The sequence below is a fragment of the Theobroma cacao genome, chromosome 3 (genome assembly GCF_053813885.1).
Source record: "Theobroma cacao isolate CCN51 chromosome 3, ASM5381388v1, whole genome shotgun sequence".
Lineage (NCBI taxonomy): Eukaryota > Viridiplantae > Streptophyta > Magnoliopsida > Malvales > Malvaceae > Theobroma > Theobroma cacao.
Genome location: NC_142641.1, coordinates 2,482,983 through 2,500,534, shown reverse-complemented (window position 1 = coordinate 2,500,534; position 17,552 = coordinate 2,482,983). Strand labels below are relative to the sequence as shown.

The window sequence follows — 17,552 nt, the reverse complement described above, 5'->3', positions numbered from 1 at the left end:
AGTAGAGATAGGCTATGAAGGTTGAAATGTCAATGATAAAGAAAAATCAAACTTGGATCCTTGTTGACAGACCACCAGAGCAGAAGGTTATTGGTGTCAAATGGGTGTTCAAAACCAAACACAATTCTGATGGAACAATAAACAAGTTCAAAGCCAAGTTAGTAGTGAAAGGTTTCTCTCAAACTTATGGTATAGATTACTTTGAGACGTTTGCACCAGTTGATAAACACGACACTATAAGATTGCTTATAGCTATTGCTGTTAGCTATTGCTGTAAAAGAAAACTGGGGTATTTGGCATATAAATATAAAATATGCTTTTTTAAATGGACTTATCTCAGAAGACATATTCATAAAACAAAGAAAAAGTTTTGTGGAACCTGGACAGGAAGACGAGGTGTGTAAGCTGACTAAGGCACTCTATGGCTTGAAACAAGCTCCGAGAGCCTAGTATGAAAAGATAGATGGCTTTCTTAGAAATGAGAAGTTCATACGCAATGAAAGTCATCATACTTTATATGTAAAGAGCTCTAATGGTGCTATGCAATTGATTATTTCTTTATATGTAGATGATTTATTGATTACTGGACCTGATAATGGTGTTGTGACTAAATTCAAGACCAAGCTTAAGGCTGAATTTGATATGAGTGATGATGGTAAGATGACCTACTTCCTTGGTTTGCAAATTAGTTAGAAAACTAATTATATACTGGTGCATCAGAAGAAATATGCCTCAAAATTGTCAAAGAAGTTCAAAATGGAGAATTGTAAGGCTACTACAACTCTTTTAGTCTTTGGGAGCAAATTAAGCAAACCTGATATAGGTGCTGAAATAGATGCTGCTTTATACAGAAAACTTATTGGAATTTTTTCCTATCTCTCTACAACCAGACCAGACATCATGTATGCAATTAGCTTTTTAGCAAGGTTCATGTAAAAGCCATCAGAGAATCATCTAGTTGCAGCTAAAACGGTACTCATGTACATTAGAGGAACTCTAAGTTTTGGTTTGAAATTTTGCAAGTCTGATAAACAAGATCTTCAAGGGTTTTGTGAAAGTGATTATGGTGGGAGTATAGAAGATTCCAAGAGTACCACTAGATATTTTTTTCCTTTGGTGGTGCTATTTTTGCTTGAACTCAAAGAAGCAGGAAACTGTAGCTCAATCTTCTACAAAGGCAGAATACATTATAGTAGCATCTGCTGCAAATCAAGGTTTGTGGCTTAGAAAGATTTTACTAAATTTGAAGATTAATATTAAAGACTCAACCACACTTTGGGTGGAGAACAAGTCTACTATTACTATGGCTCACAATCCTATCTATCATGGGAGAACTAAACATATCATAATCAAGTTTCATGTTATTAAAGATGTTGTTAAAAATGGTGAGAGATCTATAGAGTACTGCTGCACTACTGACCAACTAGCTGACTTATTTACCAAAGGGTTTAATAGAGAAAGGTTTGAAGAACTGAGATCCAAGATTGGGATTTGCAATACAAATCTTTAGGAAGTGTGTTAGAATGAAGACTTGTGTTACTGAGTTTGGCACGACAGATGTTTTATTTCTGTTGGTAAAGTGATAGGGCATGTGCCTATCACATGCTTGTTTTTTCATTTTTGTTTTGAGTCATGTTAGACACGTGCTTGCTATGTCATTTGCTTTATTTTCCAACTATGGTTGTTTTTTTCTTTCTTGCCTTGAGATTGTAAATGCCAAGTGGCCTCAAACCACTAGTTTGTTGAATGTTGGAAATAGCAATATTCTAGCAGCTATTTTCACGTTCTATTTCTATTTTTAATGTAGATTGTTATCTTGCTACTATGTCGTTTTTGCTCCTGCAAATTGGCTTACATATAAAAAGGCATTTTTTTTGTTATAAAAGTTATCTCCTTTCCAAAAAAATCCTCTCTGGCTCTTCTCTAGTTCTTCTTCTTTGATGAAAGTTTCATTCCTTTATTAAATTTTAATATATTTTATCATGGTATCAAAGCTTCTCAATGGTGTTAAGGGATTGTAAAATGCTTTAGTATGAATTTTTTATCTATTCTGGGTCTCATCTCACTGTTGTGTTTTCTTTGCTCTGTTTATTTCTTCAATGGTGTCTTCAAGCTTCAATGTTACTGCTCCTCCAATTTTTTCAGGTCAAAATTATCCCATTTGGGTGATCAAGATGCTAGCTTATCTGAGAGCTTGACTTATAGGAGATCATCAATCTGGTGGAGATCCCCCTGTGTTAAGGGTAACTAATCCAACCATCACTCAGCTCAAGCAATATAATGAGGAGGTTGCTAAAAGGTACAAATCCTTTTCATGTTTTCATTCAGCTGTTTCAGATTCCATTTTTACTAGAATCATGAACTATAAAGCCTTGAGATAAATTGAAAGAAAAATTTCATGGGAGTGATAGAACTAGACACTTTCAAGCTCTGAATCTCTAAGGGAGTTTGAACTGAAAATGGGGGATGATGAACTAGTCCAAGATTGTTCTAAAAAAGTTTTTAAGGTTGTGAATAGGTTAAGGCTTTTTGGTGAGAATGTGTCTGAGAAAATGATAGTAAATAAGCTGCTAATTAGTTTGCCAGAGAAATTTAAAGGGAAAATATCTTCCCTAAAGGATTTTAGTGATCTAGGAGCTATTTCTACAACTGAGTTGTTGAATGCCCTTCAAGCTCAAGAACAAAGAAGGGCATTAAGGCAAGAAACTCATGTTGAGGCAGCCTTAGTGACCAAGTATGCAGACAAAAAAAAATAGTGGTGGCCAGAAGAAATCTGGAAATGACAAAAAAGAAAAAAAGAAGAAAAATAGGGATAGGAAAAAAAGGGAACAAAAAATAGAGTTTCCTCTTTGTTCATATTGCAAGAAAACAAATCACATAAAGTGATACTACTTGTACAAGCCAAACGTTAAGTGTAAGGCCTGTAACCAACAGGGTCATGTTGAGAAAAAGGGGTGGCCCGCTAAGGTTAGGTTAAGATTTTATAAGAAAACCCAAGCTATGTCATTTTATGGATACAAAAAGAAGAAAAAGAAGAGGTGGGTCAGATTCACTTAAGCCTAAACCGATTCAACTTTAGGCTTAGCCAATTTATTTTACTTATATAAATTTTTTTATGCATGAATTAAATTTATGAAATTACTTTAAAAAGGATAAGAATAAAAAAAATGAAACTATTTTTTTATAAGTAATAAAAAAATAAAACAATTAATTGAATAAAATTAGTAATGACTTACTAAAATTATTGGGGGATCCCAAAATTTTTTTCACAAGGTAGATTAATTCTAAATAATTACAAAGTCATAACTTAAAAAGGTAGTAATTAAAATTGAAGATAATTTACAAAACTTCATCCTTAAAATTAAGAAAATTTTAATAAGTGTAATTAATATTCATTTTATTTTGACTTTAAAAAAATATTCATTTATTTTAATAATTTTATTATATAAATTATGTAGCTTTTTTTTTATTTGGCTACCCATATAAATTATGTAGCTTATGAATAATGATTTTCAATATACTAAATTTTCTTAATTTTAATTTTATTTCACTATTAGAATCATCCTAATTAACAAAATATCATTAATTAATATTAACATTGATTAAGATATAAAAATCAATGTTTTTAAAAACTAAAAATTATTTAAATAAAAAGTTTTACTTAGTAAGACATGGGAAAATATTTTTAAAATATCGATATTTTAAAATAATTATCTTTAATTTATTATTATTACTATTATAGATAATTTTTTTAAATTTAAAAATACTCTTTTATTATTTTTGTTTTTATTTATAATATTATATTATTTAAAATTATTGTTTTATAAAAAAAACGACACCCATGCAAAGCATGGCACCGCTCTAGTACCAAACTACCAATAATTAGTCTCTCTCCCGCTTCTATATTGGGCAACTTGACGAAGCTTTGCAAACCAAAGCGTTAAGGCTTTTGTTTTCCTTTAGCCCATTGACTTCCAAGTTCTAACTCCAATTTTGGGGTCCAATGGTAATTGAACCTAATTGACCGTCAAATTTTTAATACTAAGCCCAATTTCCACGGACTACTTATTTTACACGTGACTTTTATCACAAGTCAACCTCTCTCCACTACAACCTCAATAAAGCCAGCCAGTTTCTTCCACACAAATTAATTATTATATTTTATAAATTCCATGGCTGTCAATGGAAGATTGTCGGTTGACCTTTGCATGATTAAAATTTATAAAATTTTCCATTCAAGGAATTATGAATTTTTAGAGAAATCCTCACATATCAATAATTATGTTTTAAGTTAATGATTTGTTTTATATAATTCAATTAACATGTGTTTATTATTTAAATTTGTTTATGTATTGATAGTGTATAATTTTTTAAATAATTTAATTTTTTTATATTAATATTAATATTTTTTTCATAATTCAAAGGGTTCATACGGTCTTTATCTAATCATGTGAAACTCTTGTTATTAACTCCAATATACACGGGATAAATTAAATATTTTGAAGATCAAACATATCATATACGATGCCGTGTTTTTCATCTAACTCATCTTCTTTTCATCATAGTAGTTTCTTTCTAGATATCTTGGTTTGATCGATTTAATGTTTATTCTAATAAATCGATGAAATACTTATGGTTTTTTTTCTCAAAAAGGAAATACTAATATGCACCCAAAAGGAAAATTATATTTGCAAGGTATAGTTCTTAAACATAGATTTTCAAACTATTTAGAAATATTCAAATCAATTTTAATTTTTTTATTGCATTCAATCAAATCTTTATATTTTTATTTTGAATTAAATAAGTCTTTATAGCTAACGATTGATTAATTATCATTAATTAAAACATTATTTATCATTTTATGTCACATGATGTTAATGTGACATGTTGACATGTCATAATGGATAATAACTTAATATACTAATGTGGTATAGTAACATAACACGTAGTATTTTTTACTATTCATATCAATATCACATGAATATAAAATGAGAATTGGTATTTTAATTGTTAACAAGTAGTCAACTCTTAATTATAAACTTATTTAATTCAAAATAAAAATATAAAAATTTAACTAATATAACAAAAAATAAAAATTATTTAAATTTGTTTTCACAACTTAGTAGTTTTTTTAAATATTATGTCTATTTTCAAGAACAAAGTGTCTATCATTTATCACGTGTGAGAGTTGAGAAGTCTGAGATGTACTAATTAATGAGAAATTCAATCATTTTGACTACCATTTTTTTTTGTTTATTTTGACCAATAACTTGATTTTTTTTTAATAATTGAATGAAAAAGATTCGAACCCTACGCGTTAAGTAAAAGATCATATATTAATCAATGAGTCATATGCTCAAGTGTAACCAACAATTTGATTAGTGTTTCTCATTATTGAAAAAAATAAAGACAATGCTTTGTTAATTTATATCATGGTAAACAATTAAAACTTAGAATATGATTGCTCCAATATCTGTCGAGAATCTATGAAACATCACTAGGTTTTTTAAATCAAATGGTCAAATGCGATTTGCCTTCTTGCTATTTTAGACCGAAGTTTTTCCAGTCTTCCCTTCTACTTCTAAGAAAATATGATTTCCATGGAAGTGTGACTCTCGTGTTGGAAATACATAGTTGGGAAAGTGATGAGCAAACAATTTAGATTGTTACTTTTGCTTTCCACACTTTCTTGGTTGTTGTATTTAAATTGTTATAAATTAAGTAATTTTCAAGTTAGGTTGTTGAGACGAAAGTTATCGTCAATAAGGGCAGATCGAAAGTGGAGGTAGGGTGATGGTTGTTATTTTTTAATTTAAATATTAATTTTTTTATTATTATATATATAAATTTATTTTTGTTTAAAATCTTGTATCAATCATTAATCGCTAATTAAATTGTAACTAGTTATTTTAATTTTATGAACGAAAAATCATTATAAAAATTATTTTAAAATGAATTAAGACGAATTACAAAATATAATATAAATAAATCAATAATTTTGGGAACCAACAAACACTTCCATTTCACATTGGATAACATTTTTAATTTAGACTTAATTTTGATTCTTTCTTTTTGGTTGGAACAAAAATCGTGGCTTGATGGAATCATAGTTGAGAGTTGAGAGAGCAATTTGATGGTCAAAGGAAGCTTTAAAGATGGGGCCCAACCAGCATGGGAAATTGAAAGCTACTGGTTCAAGTGGCGGGCCGAATGTCTGCTCTTTGGTGCTCATGACGAGACTCTTGGTAGCTCCCACCAGCCACCCATCGGTTGTGGTTGATCATCATCGTCATCAACAAATCAAAATTAAATACAAATAATAAGCATCTTAAAACAGCATGGTACATTAGAATATTTAATTTATTAATTAATACATAATTTTTTTATTTAAAAAATAATATCTAAATATTTCTTGTTCAAAATTTAAAAAAAAAATCTAAAACAGCATGATGACTGTAATTGCTTCTTCTTTTTTTTTTTTGTCCCTTTTTAAGTTAAACTAAATAATAGAATTCGGTAGAGGTTGATAAGACAATCTTTAAATCAAAAACATTGATTTATAAAGAGCATAGATTGATCATGTCAAAATTTCGTATAGTTTGATAAGATAATCATAAAGTCAAGTTCACATATTGTGAATCGATTGATATTTTTCCAACACCAATTTTATGATTTGGTGTAATTCAAGATTGACTTTAAATTTTATAATTTTTTAAACATAATAATTAAAACAATAATATTTTATTATCATGTATATAAATTTTGCTCAACTAATCCGTATACTAAATTTATAAATACTAATAAAAAAATTTATATATCCACGTTAGAATTCATTTACTCATCCTTAAGTTTTACTACTTTTAAAGTTTTAACTTTTGCTTAGTTTTATTTATTTAGTTATTCTCTCTATTGAATATAAACACTTTAAGTAAGTAATTTTTAGCTTAATGGTAAAGATTCTTTTAAAAAAAAACAAAGGCATTTATTTTTTATGGATTCAAGCTCTTACAATTAACAAATGATTATTAACTTAAAAAAAGTCTAGCTTTCAAGTGTAGGCTTTGACTCTTTAATTCAAAGCAGATGGGTAAGTGTTTAAGATTATGAATCATTTTAAAAGTATCCGTTTTAAAAAATTTAGACCTTTTGTTACTTAGAAAGTTACAAAAGCATCGTAAAATTGATTCAAATCCATTGACTTATATTTAATCGCGACAACATTCAATTTCAAAAGTTAAAAACAAAATTTTCAAATTTTAACGATTGTTGGGAACGCGTGTACTTATTTCTTAATTATTATAAAAAATACCAATTTACCATTTTGCTTGGTGAAGGCATGATCTCTCTTAAATATTCCAATCTTGATTCTCAAAGCACAATTAGAAGAAAAAAGGGTACTATGAAGCGTAAAAAGTGAGTCATAGGAATAACAGTGCCATTTTCTTTCACAAAGAATGGTATGGAAGCTTAAACAACCTAACTTATTCGCACTGTCACCTGTCCACAATCTTTATACAGTTATACATTCCACAAAACTTCAATGCTATCATCAAAAGACATAAATTGAAAATGTAAACAGAAAATAGGAAATAAAAACCATGCCAAATAACACCTAAATTGTTGGTGTAGATGACAATAGTATGCATAATAGTTTAAACAATTTAGTTGTGAAAATTTAAATAAATTTTTATATTTTTATTATATTAAATAAAGTTTTTATATTTTTATTTTGGATTAAATGAATTTTTATAACTAACGATTTATTAACTGTTATTAATCAAAATATCACTTTTTTTATATCACATGACATTAATGTAAATTGTAAAAAAAGTCACATGATTATGTCAGCATATTATATGATATTATGATATATCATGTCAGCACCATGTGACATAAAATCATAATTGACATTTTTACTAACAATAATTAATTAACTATTAATTATAAAAATTTATTTGATTCAAAATAAAATTATAGTTATTTAATTTAACGTAATAAAAGAACAAAAACTTATTTAAATTTTTTTATAATAATACTTTGATTAAATTATGCAATTTAAAGTATTAATATTAATCCCAAATTCTCAATAAAATTTCTTGATCATAGGTACACTAAAAAATCTTGCACTTGAGTTACACCTTAATATGTCCCTTTTTTCACCAATAAAAAATCTCACCCACTGCGGGCGAAGGGTTCAGTCTTCCACGAATCATCGCAGAAAAGAAACACAAACATTGCCATTTCTTCAGCGCCACATTATACCATCCCTCCTCCTCGCTTGTCCATCACTCGCGCATCAGCGGCACCCTATTCCACTGGGCCCACCAATAACCCTTTCACAGATCAAACGCGTTACCGACATAACGCGTCATGTAACATCCCGATCTTTTTTTTAAACTTTCAAGCATCTCATGAAACCCCTATAACGTGTGCTTACATAATTCTAATGACGTCACCCACGTAACGTCCTCAAAATCGAACGGCTGAAAACGACCGTCCTCCATATGAGATGGAGCCATATACGTATACAAACAACCAAGAAATTAATTAAAAAAACCACACACAATGGTGCAATTGGAAAACCTATGATTAAACATACAAGACTTTATATATAAAATTTTCACGGATGCATCTCAGCCGTTAAAAATATGGAAATTTTAATTCAAAAATATTTTTTTATAAAATAAGTTTATTATAAAACAATAAAATGTCACTTTTTATCACATTAAAAAAATTAAAATTTGTATTTAATCATTGTCAATATATAAATTTTTAATGAAATGGTAACCAATAATATATTAAATATAAATAAGAAAGAATTGTATTAATTATTTTTAAACTAAACATCTATGATGACAATGATACATGCGTCATTCATCAACGCCACGAATATCATCCATGAAAATGAAAAGAAAAATCAAACCAATTACCAACAAATAAAAGACAAAAAAAAGTATATAAAAAAGGAGAGAGAATCAAACCATATTAAAGTATGACTTTGGGTTGTGTTAGTCATGGCGTTGTAGACACTAAGGCAGTTTTAATATAAGAAATCACTCTCAAAATCAGAGAAAATTCTTGGGGTTTTTTTTTTTTTTTGTGTTTTGTTTAGCATTAGAAAGAAGAAGTAGAAGAGGAGGAAGAAGAAGAAGAAGAAGAAGCAGAAGAAGTTTGTATGTGAAAGTTTTAGGAGTATGGAGAAGGAGAAAAGGAAAAGGAGTGAGAAGGAAAGCATGGAGGGAGTAGTAATTGAGAAGAAGAATAAGGTAAGGAAGGAGGAGGACGCAAGCGAGGAAGAGGTGGAGGAGTTTTTCGCAATATTGAGGAGGATGAGGGTGGTGGTTAAATATTTCGAGAAAGGTAGTGGGGAAGGGTGGAGGGCGGCGGTGGAGGCTGAAAGAGCAGTGGTGCTGGCCGACGACGATGCTGACGCCAAGGATGGCATCGCTGATGATAATGATAATAAGACAAAGGAAGCCGTGGAGGAGAGTGGCGTTTTGGACTTGAATGCGGCGCCAGAGGAGGAGGAGGAGGAGGAGGAGGAGGAGTAGAATCCGATTAGTTGACCTTGGAAGCCTAATTCCATACATGAAGGTTCTTAGATTTTTTTTCTCTTTTTTTTTTTTCCATGAAGCTTGTTCTTCACGTTGTAATATGGTGAATTTACTTGAGAAAAAAAACACTAATTTTATTTTTCAGTAGTTTTAATCTGATCTGATTATCATTATTACGTACACTAAATTAGCTTAAAATTAAAAAAGAATATTCAGAATTTTTTTTTTTTGTGCTTTAAAGCAAATATTCTCTAATTTTTATTAGCTGTTTTAGATATGTGTCAGAGTTAGCTTAAAAAATTAAATTTTCTTAAAGACTAAGGTATCATGAAATTATGAAGATATCGAAGGAATTTTCTTTTTTTAATGCAATTAATTAACTGGCTCAAAAAATAAGAAAGAATGACGCAAAATAAAAATTAAGTTAATTATGGAAAAACGCGAGGAGAAAAAAGAAAAAAAAAGCAAAAAATTAGACAAAAAAAAGGCTAGAAAATCATATAATTTAAGGGTAGATTAATAATTAAGAATTTCTTATTCCCAATTATCAAGTTTTGATATCCTTTTCAATAAATATATTTCCTTCATGGTAGCAAACTCTAATAATTCTTTATGTTCTACTTGCACGAGGATTCAAAAGTTAAAAAGAAAAAGTTTGATGTGCTAATTCATCCTTATCTTAATCTTTGTTATTTGATAAAACATATAAAAATTAGAAGAAATATAAAAGAATTTTATAGAAAAATAAATTAACATATAAATGTCTTTTAAAAAAATAAATCAATAAATCAACGTCGAAGAGTCGAAAAAATCCAATGAACATAAAATTAGAAAATACTTATATAAAATGAAATTTGAACTTAAAATGGAATAATTTACATAATTCTTTATCGGTCCGGGTGAGTTTTTTTTTTTTGTTTTAATGCTAACTCAATAAAAAATAATTATATGTTGTTGAGAATTTCTAAATTGGCTTTTTATTAAATGTAATTGAAATAAAAATACAAAAACAATCATATAGCTGGGTGATATTATTTACTGGAATTACTTTTAAATCTTATATAAAATCTTGAAATGTAAAATGGGTAAAGCAAAATAATGATTTATTTTAATTTCTCAATCAATTAATATATAATACTGTTAGTTTAGTTATTATTAAAGCCTTTTGTAAATACGAAAAAATTTTAAAAAAAATAACAAACTTTTTATTATAAAAAAATAAAATATTTAAATTACAACAAAATAGTACGTGAGAATGAAATTATCATAACATCACTTAAGAGAATAGAAGTACTGCTCCTAGGAAGAATCTTGAAAATTATCGTGTCCATAGAATATTAAAAGATCAAATTTAAAAGAAAATTTATCAATAGATTGGATTCTCGATATATATACGTGTTTACAGGATATTGAAAAGTCCAATTTGTAAAAAAAAATCTACCAACCGGTTGGATTCACTTGTCGTTCTTTTTTTAAAGGACTTTTTCTAATAGTTGAGATCAAATCGAAATGAATTACTTGTGATATGTAAAAACGAAATTAAATAAAAATCATGTGAGTTGTTCAAAGCAGAAGATAAACTTTAGAAATTTATTCCTCATTTGTCACCCTTTCATGTCAATCATCAATCTAAACGAGTTGAAAGTGTGCATAGAAAGGTTCATATTATTCTTTTACACGTCACTAATGGATATCTTTCACTACTTTTATTATTTTTTTAAGTATTTTTTAGAATATTTTATTAATAAGTTTCAAAACGAGTTACCAAAGACGTTGAAGAAAAAAAATCATTGAAAATTAATTTCAATGATTTATCTAAGTTTTGTCCTATGTAAATGGCATTGCAAGTTATTTCTATTGTACTATAAATTATCACAAAATATATAAAAATGCATGACTATATATATATATATATATATATTAAAGTTTAATCTTTGACTTTGAATTCCTATAATATTTCTCAAATGGAAATATAATTAAATCTCTATAAATTACCTTAGCGACCATGAAATTTTATTAATTAATCAAGATTTTATTTAATTGATAAATTAATAATTTATTAATTTATACATCAATTAAGCTTTTTTTATGTTTAATTCATGTATAAATCATTCGTTTGTCATCATCTTTGGTATTGGAGCTTGTCTCGTGCAAACATACAGTCAATGCAATAATTACAGCAATCACATTGTATATTTTTTTTTTACAATACGAGAACACTACATCAGAGCATTTTAATGCATTAAGAAAAGTTGAGGTGTAAAGAAACATAAATTTTTAAAAATAAGTAATGTTGAAGTCATATTTTACAAAAACCTTCTAAATGAGTTATGTATATATAATTTTGATATATAAAGAGATTATTAATTTATATATCAAATTAGACGTATGTGTTTTTTTAAAATGTATTATCTTATAAATTTAGTAAATTATTAATTTTTCACACTGATCTCATAAGATCAGTCAAAATTTAAACAAAATTTATTTATATATATATATGTTCAAGACCTTCAATAACTTCCTATTAAAAGTCCTTTTCTAGAATTAAATCAATGTGCAATTTGCCAATTTCTTGGATTTGTATGTTCAAAAATAGGGAAAAAACGAAAAATGGAAGATAAAGGCGAATAATACATAACTATAAAAGCTAAAACAAAACAAAAATATGTATCAAAAGGAAAACATAAAAAAAAAAATTATGTATGTATGTATGTATGTATGTATGTATTAATAAGAGAGAAAAATGACTCTACATGACTGCAAGTATTCTTAGTATTATTGTTTAATTATGAGATTCAAAACTCACTTAATGATAAATAATTATAAAATTAATGAGTCGAGTTTCACATATGTTTTGATTTTTTTAATGTAAATATTATTGATATTTTAATATTAGTAAATGTAACTGATTTACATGAAAAAAGAAAAAGAATGTGCGAAAATAAAGTCCTCCACAAATTAATACTTGTTTTGCCTTATAAAAATTATCACAATTTCACTTTTTTTTTATCTTTATTATTTTAAATATTTTACTAAAAATAATTTTAAAATATATATATCTCTCTCTCGATATATATAAAGTACTAAATTCAAATTTTTTAAGAAGTGTTTTTTATATTTTAATCAGTATTATAATTTAAAGTAAAAAGGTCAATTTTTTTTTATAATAAATTGATCTGAAAATATTGTTATAATAATCTGAATGCAAAAGAGAACATAATGTTTGTGGTTATCTAAGAAGTTTTTATAATTTAATCTCAACCATTTAAAATAAATTAATATAGACCTGTATCCTTACGTTAAGAAATACTTACACACTTATCTCTAAATCAAATTTTCGGATCTCTCTAAAATTTTCACAAATCAAAACTTAAATGTCAAAAAAATCATAAGCTTGTTAGTTTTTTTTTTGTCACAAAAATATATAAATGATAGTCCTCACATAATATGTGCATAATATATAACTTAAAACAAATGGTACCATCTACGCTATTCTTTGTTCTTAAATCAATAGAGAAAAACAAAGAAATCTCCACTGTCTAAATTTAAATTTGTTTTGATTTTTGTAAATATTATCATTATTTCTATGGATAAATATCAAATTTCCCATATTGTTCTGTGATTTAATACTGAATTTTATTACTATACTTGAATTGATTTGAACTTTGTCATTGTAAATTTACTTTGGATCAAATTTGGAACAAAATTAACAAAATAGTGCATGTAAAAATCACATTAACTTTATCTCAAGTATTCATGATGCTAACAGAAAAATAATGGAAAAAATGATTTGGAAAAAAAATTAATTTATCAATAATTTTCATATGTACATTTTTGTTTATGAAATTTCACATCATAATTTATGTTTCTTGAAATTCTATTAAACTGGGTAAATAATATTCCTTCATCATTAATTATTTTTTAAAAAATCAACAAAAACAAAACTATGGTGAAAAAAAATCAACACAGTTAAATTACAAATGATATAATTCAACATTAAATCATAGTATAATGAAAAATTCGTATTTATCTCTAATTATTAATAAATGAAAAAAAGGTTACCTTTTTATTCATAAACTGTTAAATTACATGAATATGTGGCATGCATTTAATTTCTTTTTGTCCAGTTAAAGGGCACCGTAACCCTGTAAAGCCTGAGTCAAAGGGCCAGAGGCTGTAGGCTGGGCAATGGTTGCGCTGCTGGGCTCTAGGGCATTAAACACTCCAAGTTATTTAGCCCCAAAATTAAATTCCAATATGCACAAAGCTCGGGTCCAATACAACCCGTTGACATAATTATTTCGAAATAATTAAGTAATGTATTATTCATCGTCTCAAAAGTCTAAAATCTTTATCTAAATTTGGTCTCATTTTTATCATTCCAGTTAAATGAAAATTTTTTACTGGAAATTATGTTAGGAAAATTGGGTTTGAGTTAATTTTTTTATTAAATTTGCAAAAAGATAATTTATCCTGACATTGCAAAGAGTGACATCCTTGATAAGAGTAGGTGTAGCTTGATTCTTAAGCTAATAGCTTTTTCCATCACCCTAAACTTCTCATTGAAACAAAAAAGGTAGAATTAGCATCTTAAGTGGGTTTCATATTCATATTTTGGAAAACAAGAGATGATATGGATGACTTAGGCCTTTACAATTTGATTCTTAAATCTTATTAATTTGATTGGAAAAACCCTTTGAGAGACAATGTGGATCATTACCCTTAAAACCAAGTTCCTCCACTCACTAACAAAATGATTCCTCTCTTTTTTTTAACTTTTACAGTCTCAGCTTGCCAACCACACATTATTATTTTCTTTCTTTGGATTTGTTCAATAAACTAAAAAAGAAAAAAGAAGAAGAAGACAATGAATGGAAGAGAGAAGGAAAAAGGGGAAAAAGAGAAAACAAAGAATCATGATTTAGCTTTGCATTAGGTACCATCTGGGGCGTGTCATAGGCTGAAAGTCAATTCAATTTGATGGCTTGTCTTGTTTTCTGAATTATGTGGGTTGCACTGTTTCAATAATTTGCTAAACAGTCTTAAGAGAACAGAACAACCTGCAATCTTTTTTATGGGTCCAATTCTCTTTTCTTCTTTTTTTTTTCCTTTTATTTGGCTTGATTATATGTGATTGATTAAGCCAGTAGGGCTGCATGAAACACAACATTATCTTAGGACTGTACTCACTTTCACACTCACATACACTCAAAGCAAATTATAAGCAAAATTAAAAAAAAAAAAAAACCCACACACACAAAATATAGAGGCAAACTAGAAAGGAATGGAGTTAATGAGATAACATGCATTAAGCCCTCTGCCTTATGTAAGATATGATTTCTTTTTTTTTGCATGCTAAACAGGAATATAGAAGAGGTTGTATAAAATTAATAAATCAGATATGTTTTATACTTTGATGATAGTATAGACCGAAGACAGGTGTTTATTTTAAGTGTTCTATGCTGACATTTTGCTTTATTTTTTAAAAAAATGGATTAATATTCCCTTTTACATTGAAATATCAGTAAAGTATAATTATCTGATATTAACAAAATTCTTTTGTATTTATATAAGAATCTTTTCAGTGCAAACAATGGATTGCATGTTCAATCATATAACAAGGAAGATGGATGTCATCATAGGCACTCTTTCATCCATGTATTACTTTTGAGTTTTGTCTTAAACTAATCCATCATATCCAACTAGTTGTAGAGCTCAAAATCTTGGCCATCCTCATATATATATAAATTAAAATTATAAAATTGATTAGGTGGAAAGAAATTTTAATTTATCATGATGGCATGGCAATCTTTCTTTTTTTTTTTTTTGAATTTAAAAACTAATTTATGTAAAGTTTAAGTGGTTGACCATTCTCCAAAACCCAAATTTTGAAGCCTAATTTCAGAGGCAAAACAACATCAATCTAGACATCTGTCATACCAACAGGCAAACCCTGGATGGAATAAAATTAAGCAATTAATTAATTAATCAATAGCATGCGTGCTTTTAACTAGAATATCTAAGGTGAGATGACCCTTTTCATGCCAACAATTAAAATCAGCCATGTAGAAAAAAAAATTCCTATATTCAAACAAATTAAACAAACCATCACTTCTATTTTCTTATGTTATAATGCAATATTGTATAGTCCACCACAAGAGGATGGCACTCAAATTTCCATTAAAACGCAGTTCAATATTGCAAGTTTGATCTCATTCCAAATAAGTCCAAGTATATATATTATAATTAAGCATCCATCTAAAGATGTAGTTTTTTATAGCGATAATCAAAGGGTTAACCTAACATTACACGTCTAAATTAAGTGAAATTAGTACGCGTTATAATACTAATTTGGATCGATATACTTTAATTAGAAAACGTCAGTCAACCGTGGCCTACTCCATTGGAAAAAAAGAAAAAGGGTTTTGTGTACGAAGTTAGATTGACATTATTCTTACCAAGAATTTGGTTCTTGAAAAGAATAAATCTTGCCCAACTTTTATTGTGGGGATGACTTTGATAATGTACTAGAAATCCATTTCTTTCTTAAAGTTTGCGAGAACAATTCCACCTTCAAGGTTTTTGGTTGTCTTTTCTTGGAGTAATTTCGAATTTTCTACATAGAAATGGATATATATTGGGTATATACTCATTGATAAGAAACATGCCATGACTAGCTAGCGGCCATAAAGATCAAATTTGGAACAATAGAAAAGGAGCATCATTTGAAAATTTTGTGATAAATTATATTCTTCCTTGGGAACATGATGTTGAATCTAATTTTTCACATGAAAAACGACAGGTTACACATTAAAGCAAATCCAAATGGCTAGAAGTCTCAAGGGCAGTTGTCAATAAAGGGAAAAATTTTGCAAGTTGGAATCAATCTCAAGCTGTTTAATATTAATTAACTAGAAATAGGAATTAATATAACAAATTTTTATAAATAAAATATATTCAAAAAATCAATCAAAAGGAATTTCAGTGTTAACATACAAATCAAAATTATCTTTCAAAAGAAAAAACATACAAATCAAAATGACAATCCTGTGGCTCCTAAGACGGGTGGAGCCAACCATTTAGGATAAAAAGGAGATGAAAATAGGGGGAAAGGAAAACCGAAAGTGGTGGGAAACTTCCACTTATATAATTAGAATCTTCTATATTCACATGTCCTGAAGACAAAAATGACTAGATGTATACTTCATTTAAATATATTGATCATAATGAGTTCTGAAACTTCTAGGTTACTTCCCATAAATTAATTATATTTTTTTATATTTTCATAATATCTTTTATTTGAAAAAAATAAGATTTTAACCTAACTTTACACATAAAGATACATGCATCCATCATTAAATCAAAACCTAATTTAAGAGACCTGAAAACTTTAACTTTCACTTCTTCATTAAATGAAATAATTAATTACATTTTTTTGTACAGATTAAATTCTTTAATTTGGTTTTCTTTTGTTTACTTAGGTATTTGTGTTTTTTTTTTTTTGGTACCGCCTTCCCCTTTTTCATATATTGACATTAATCAGAACCCAATCCTTAATTATTAAAAACATTTTAAAGTTTCGACTTTGGTTAATTGGTTCAAGAATTAAAGCCTTTAACAATATAATAAAAAGTCTATTAAAAAAACCATACAATAAAAAGTACCAACTCCATCATTTTTATCTATATGTTTTCATTAACATAGCTTTTGTATAATTTCCAAGGTCACTTTCTTTATTATCGTTTTAATAATTTTCAAGCTCAGGTTTGCCCTTAATGCAGGGAAAAGAATCAAGGAAAATTACTCAATCCACAGACTGAAGATCTAGGCTCATCTTGATAAAGCTTATATTTTAAATACTTATGATCTTATTGGAATATTGATTTGTGTTTTAAACTTGTACTTATTATTATTATTAGAGTGAGCACTCAATCAATCAGTTCGATTAGATCAATATTAAAATTTCAAAAATTAAATTAATCAAATCAAAAAAATTAA

The 17,552-nt window shown here is 27.7% G+C and overlaps 1 protein-coding gene across 1 annotated transcript; it reads left to right on the top strand.

The window, feature by feature from the left end:
• The first annotated feature begins 8,967 nt into the window (after positions 1-8,967).
• Positions 8,968-9,708, top strand: LOC148763456 (uncharacterized). The gene has a single exon (XM_088804289.1). The coding sequence runs from the start codon at positions 9,195-9,197 to the stop codon at positions 9,549-9,551; it is 357 nt and encodes a 118-aa protein (XP_088660415.1). The 5' UTR covers positions 8,968-9,194; the 3' UTR covers positions 9,552-9,708.
• The last annotated feature ends 7,844 nt before the right edge of the window (positions 9,709-17,552 follow it).

Excerpts from the sequence above, each read along its gene's own strand:
- LOC148763456 (XM_088804289.1), top strand. The coding sequence starts at position 9,195 with ATGGAGAAGGAGAAAAGGAAAAGGAGTGAGAAGGAAAGCATGGAGGGA.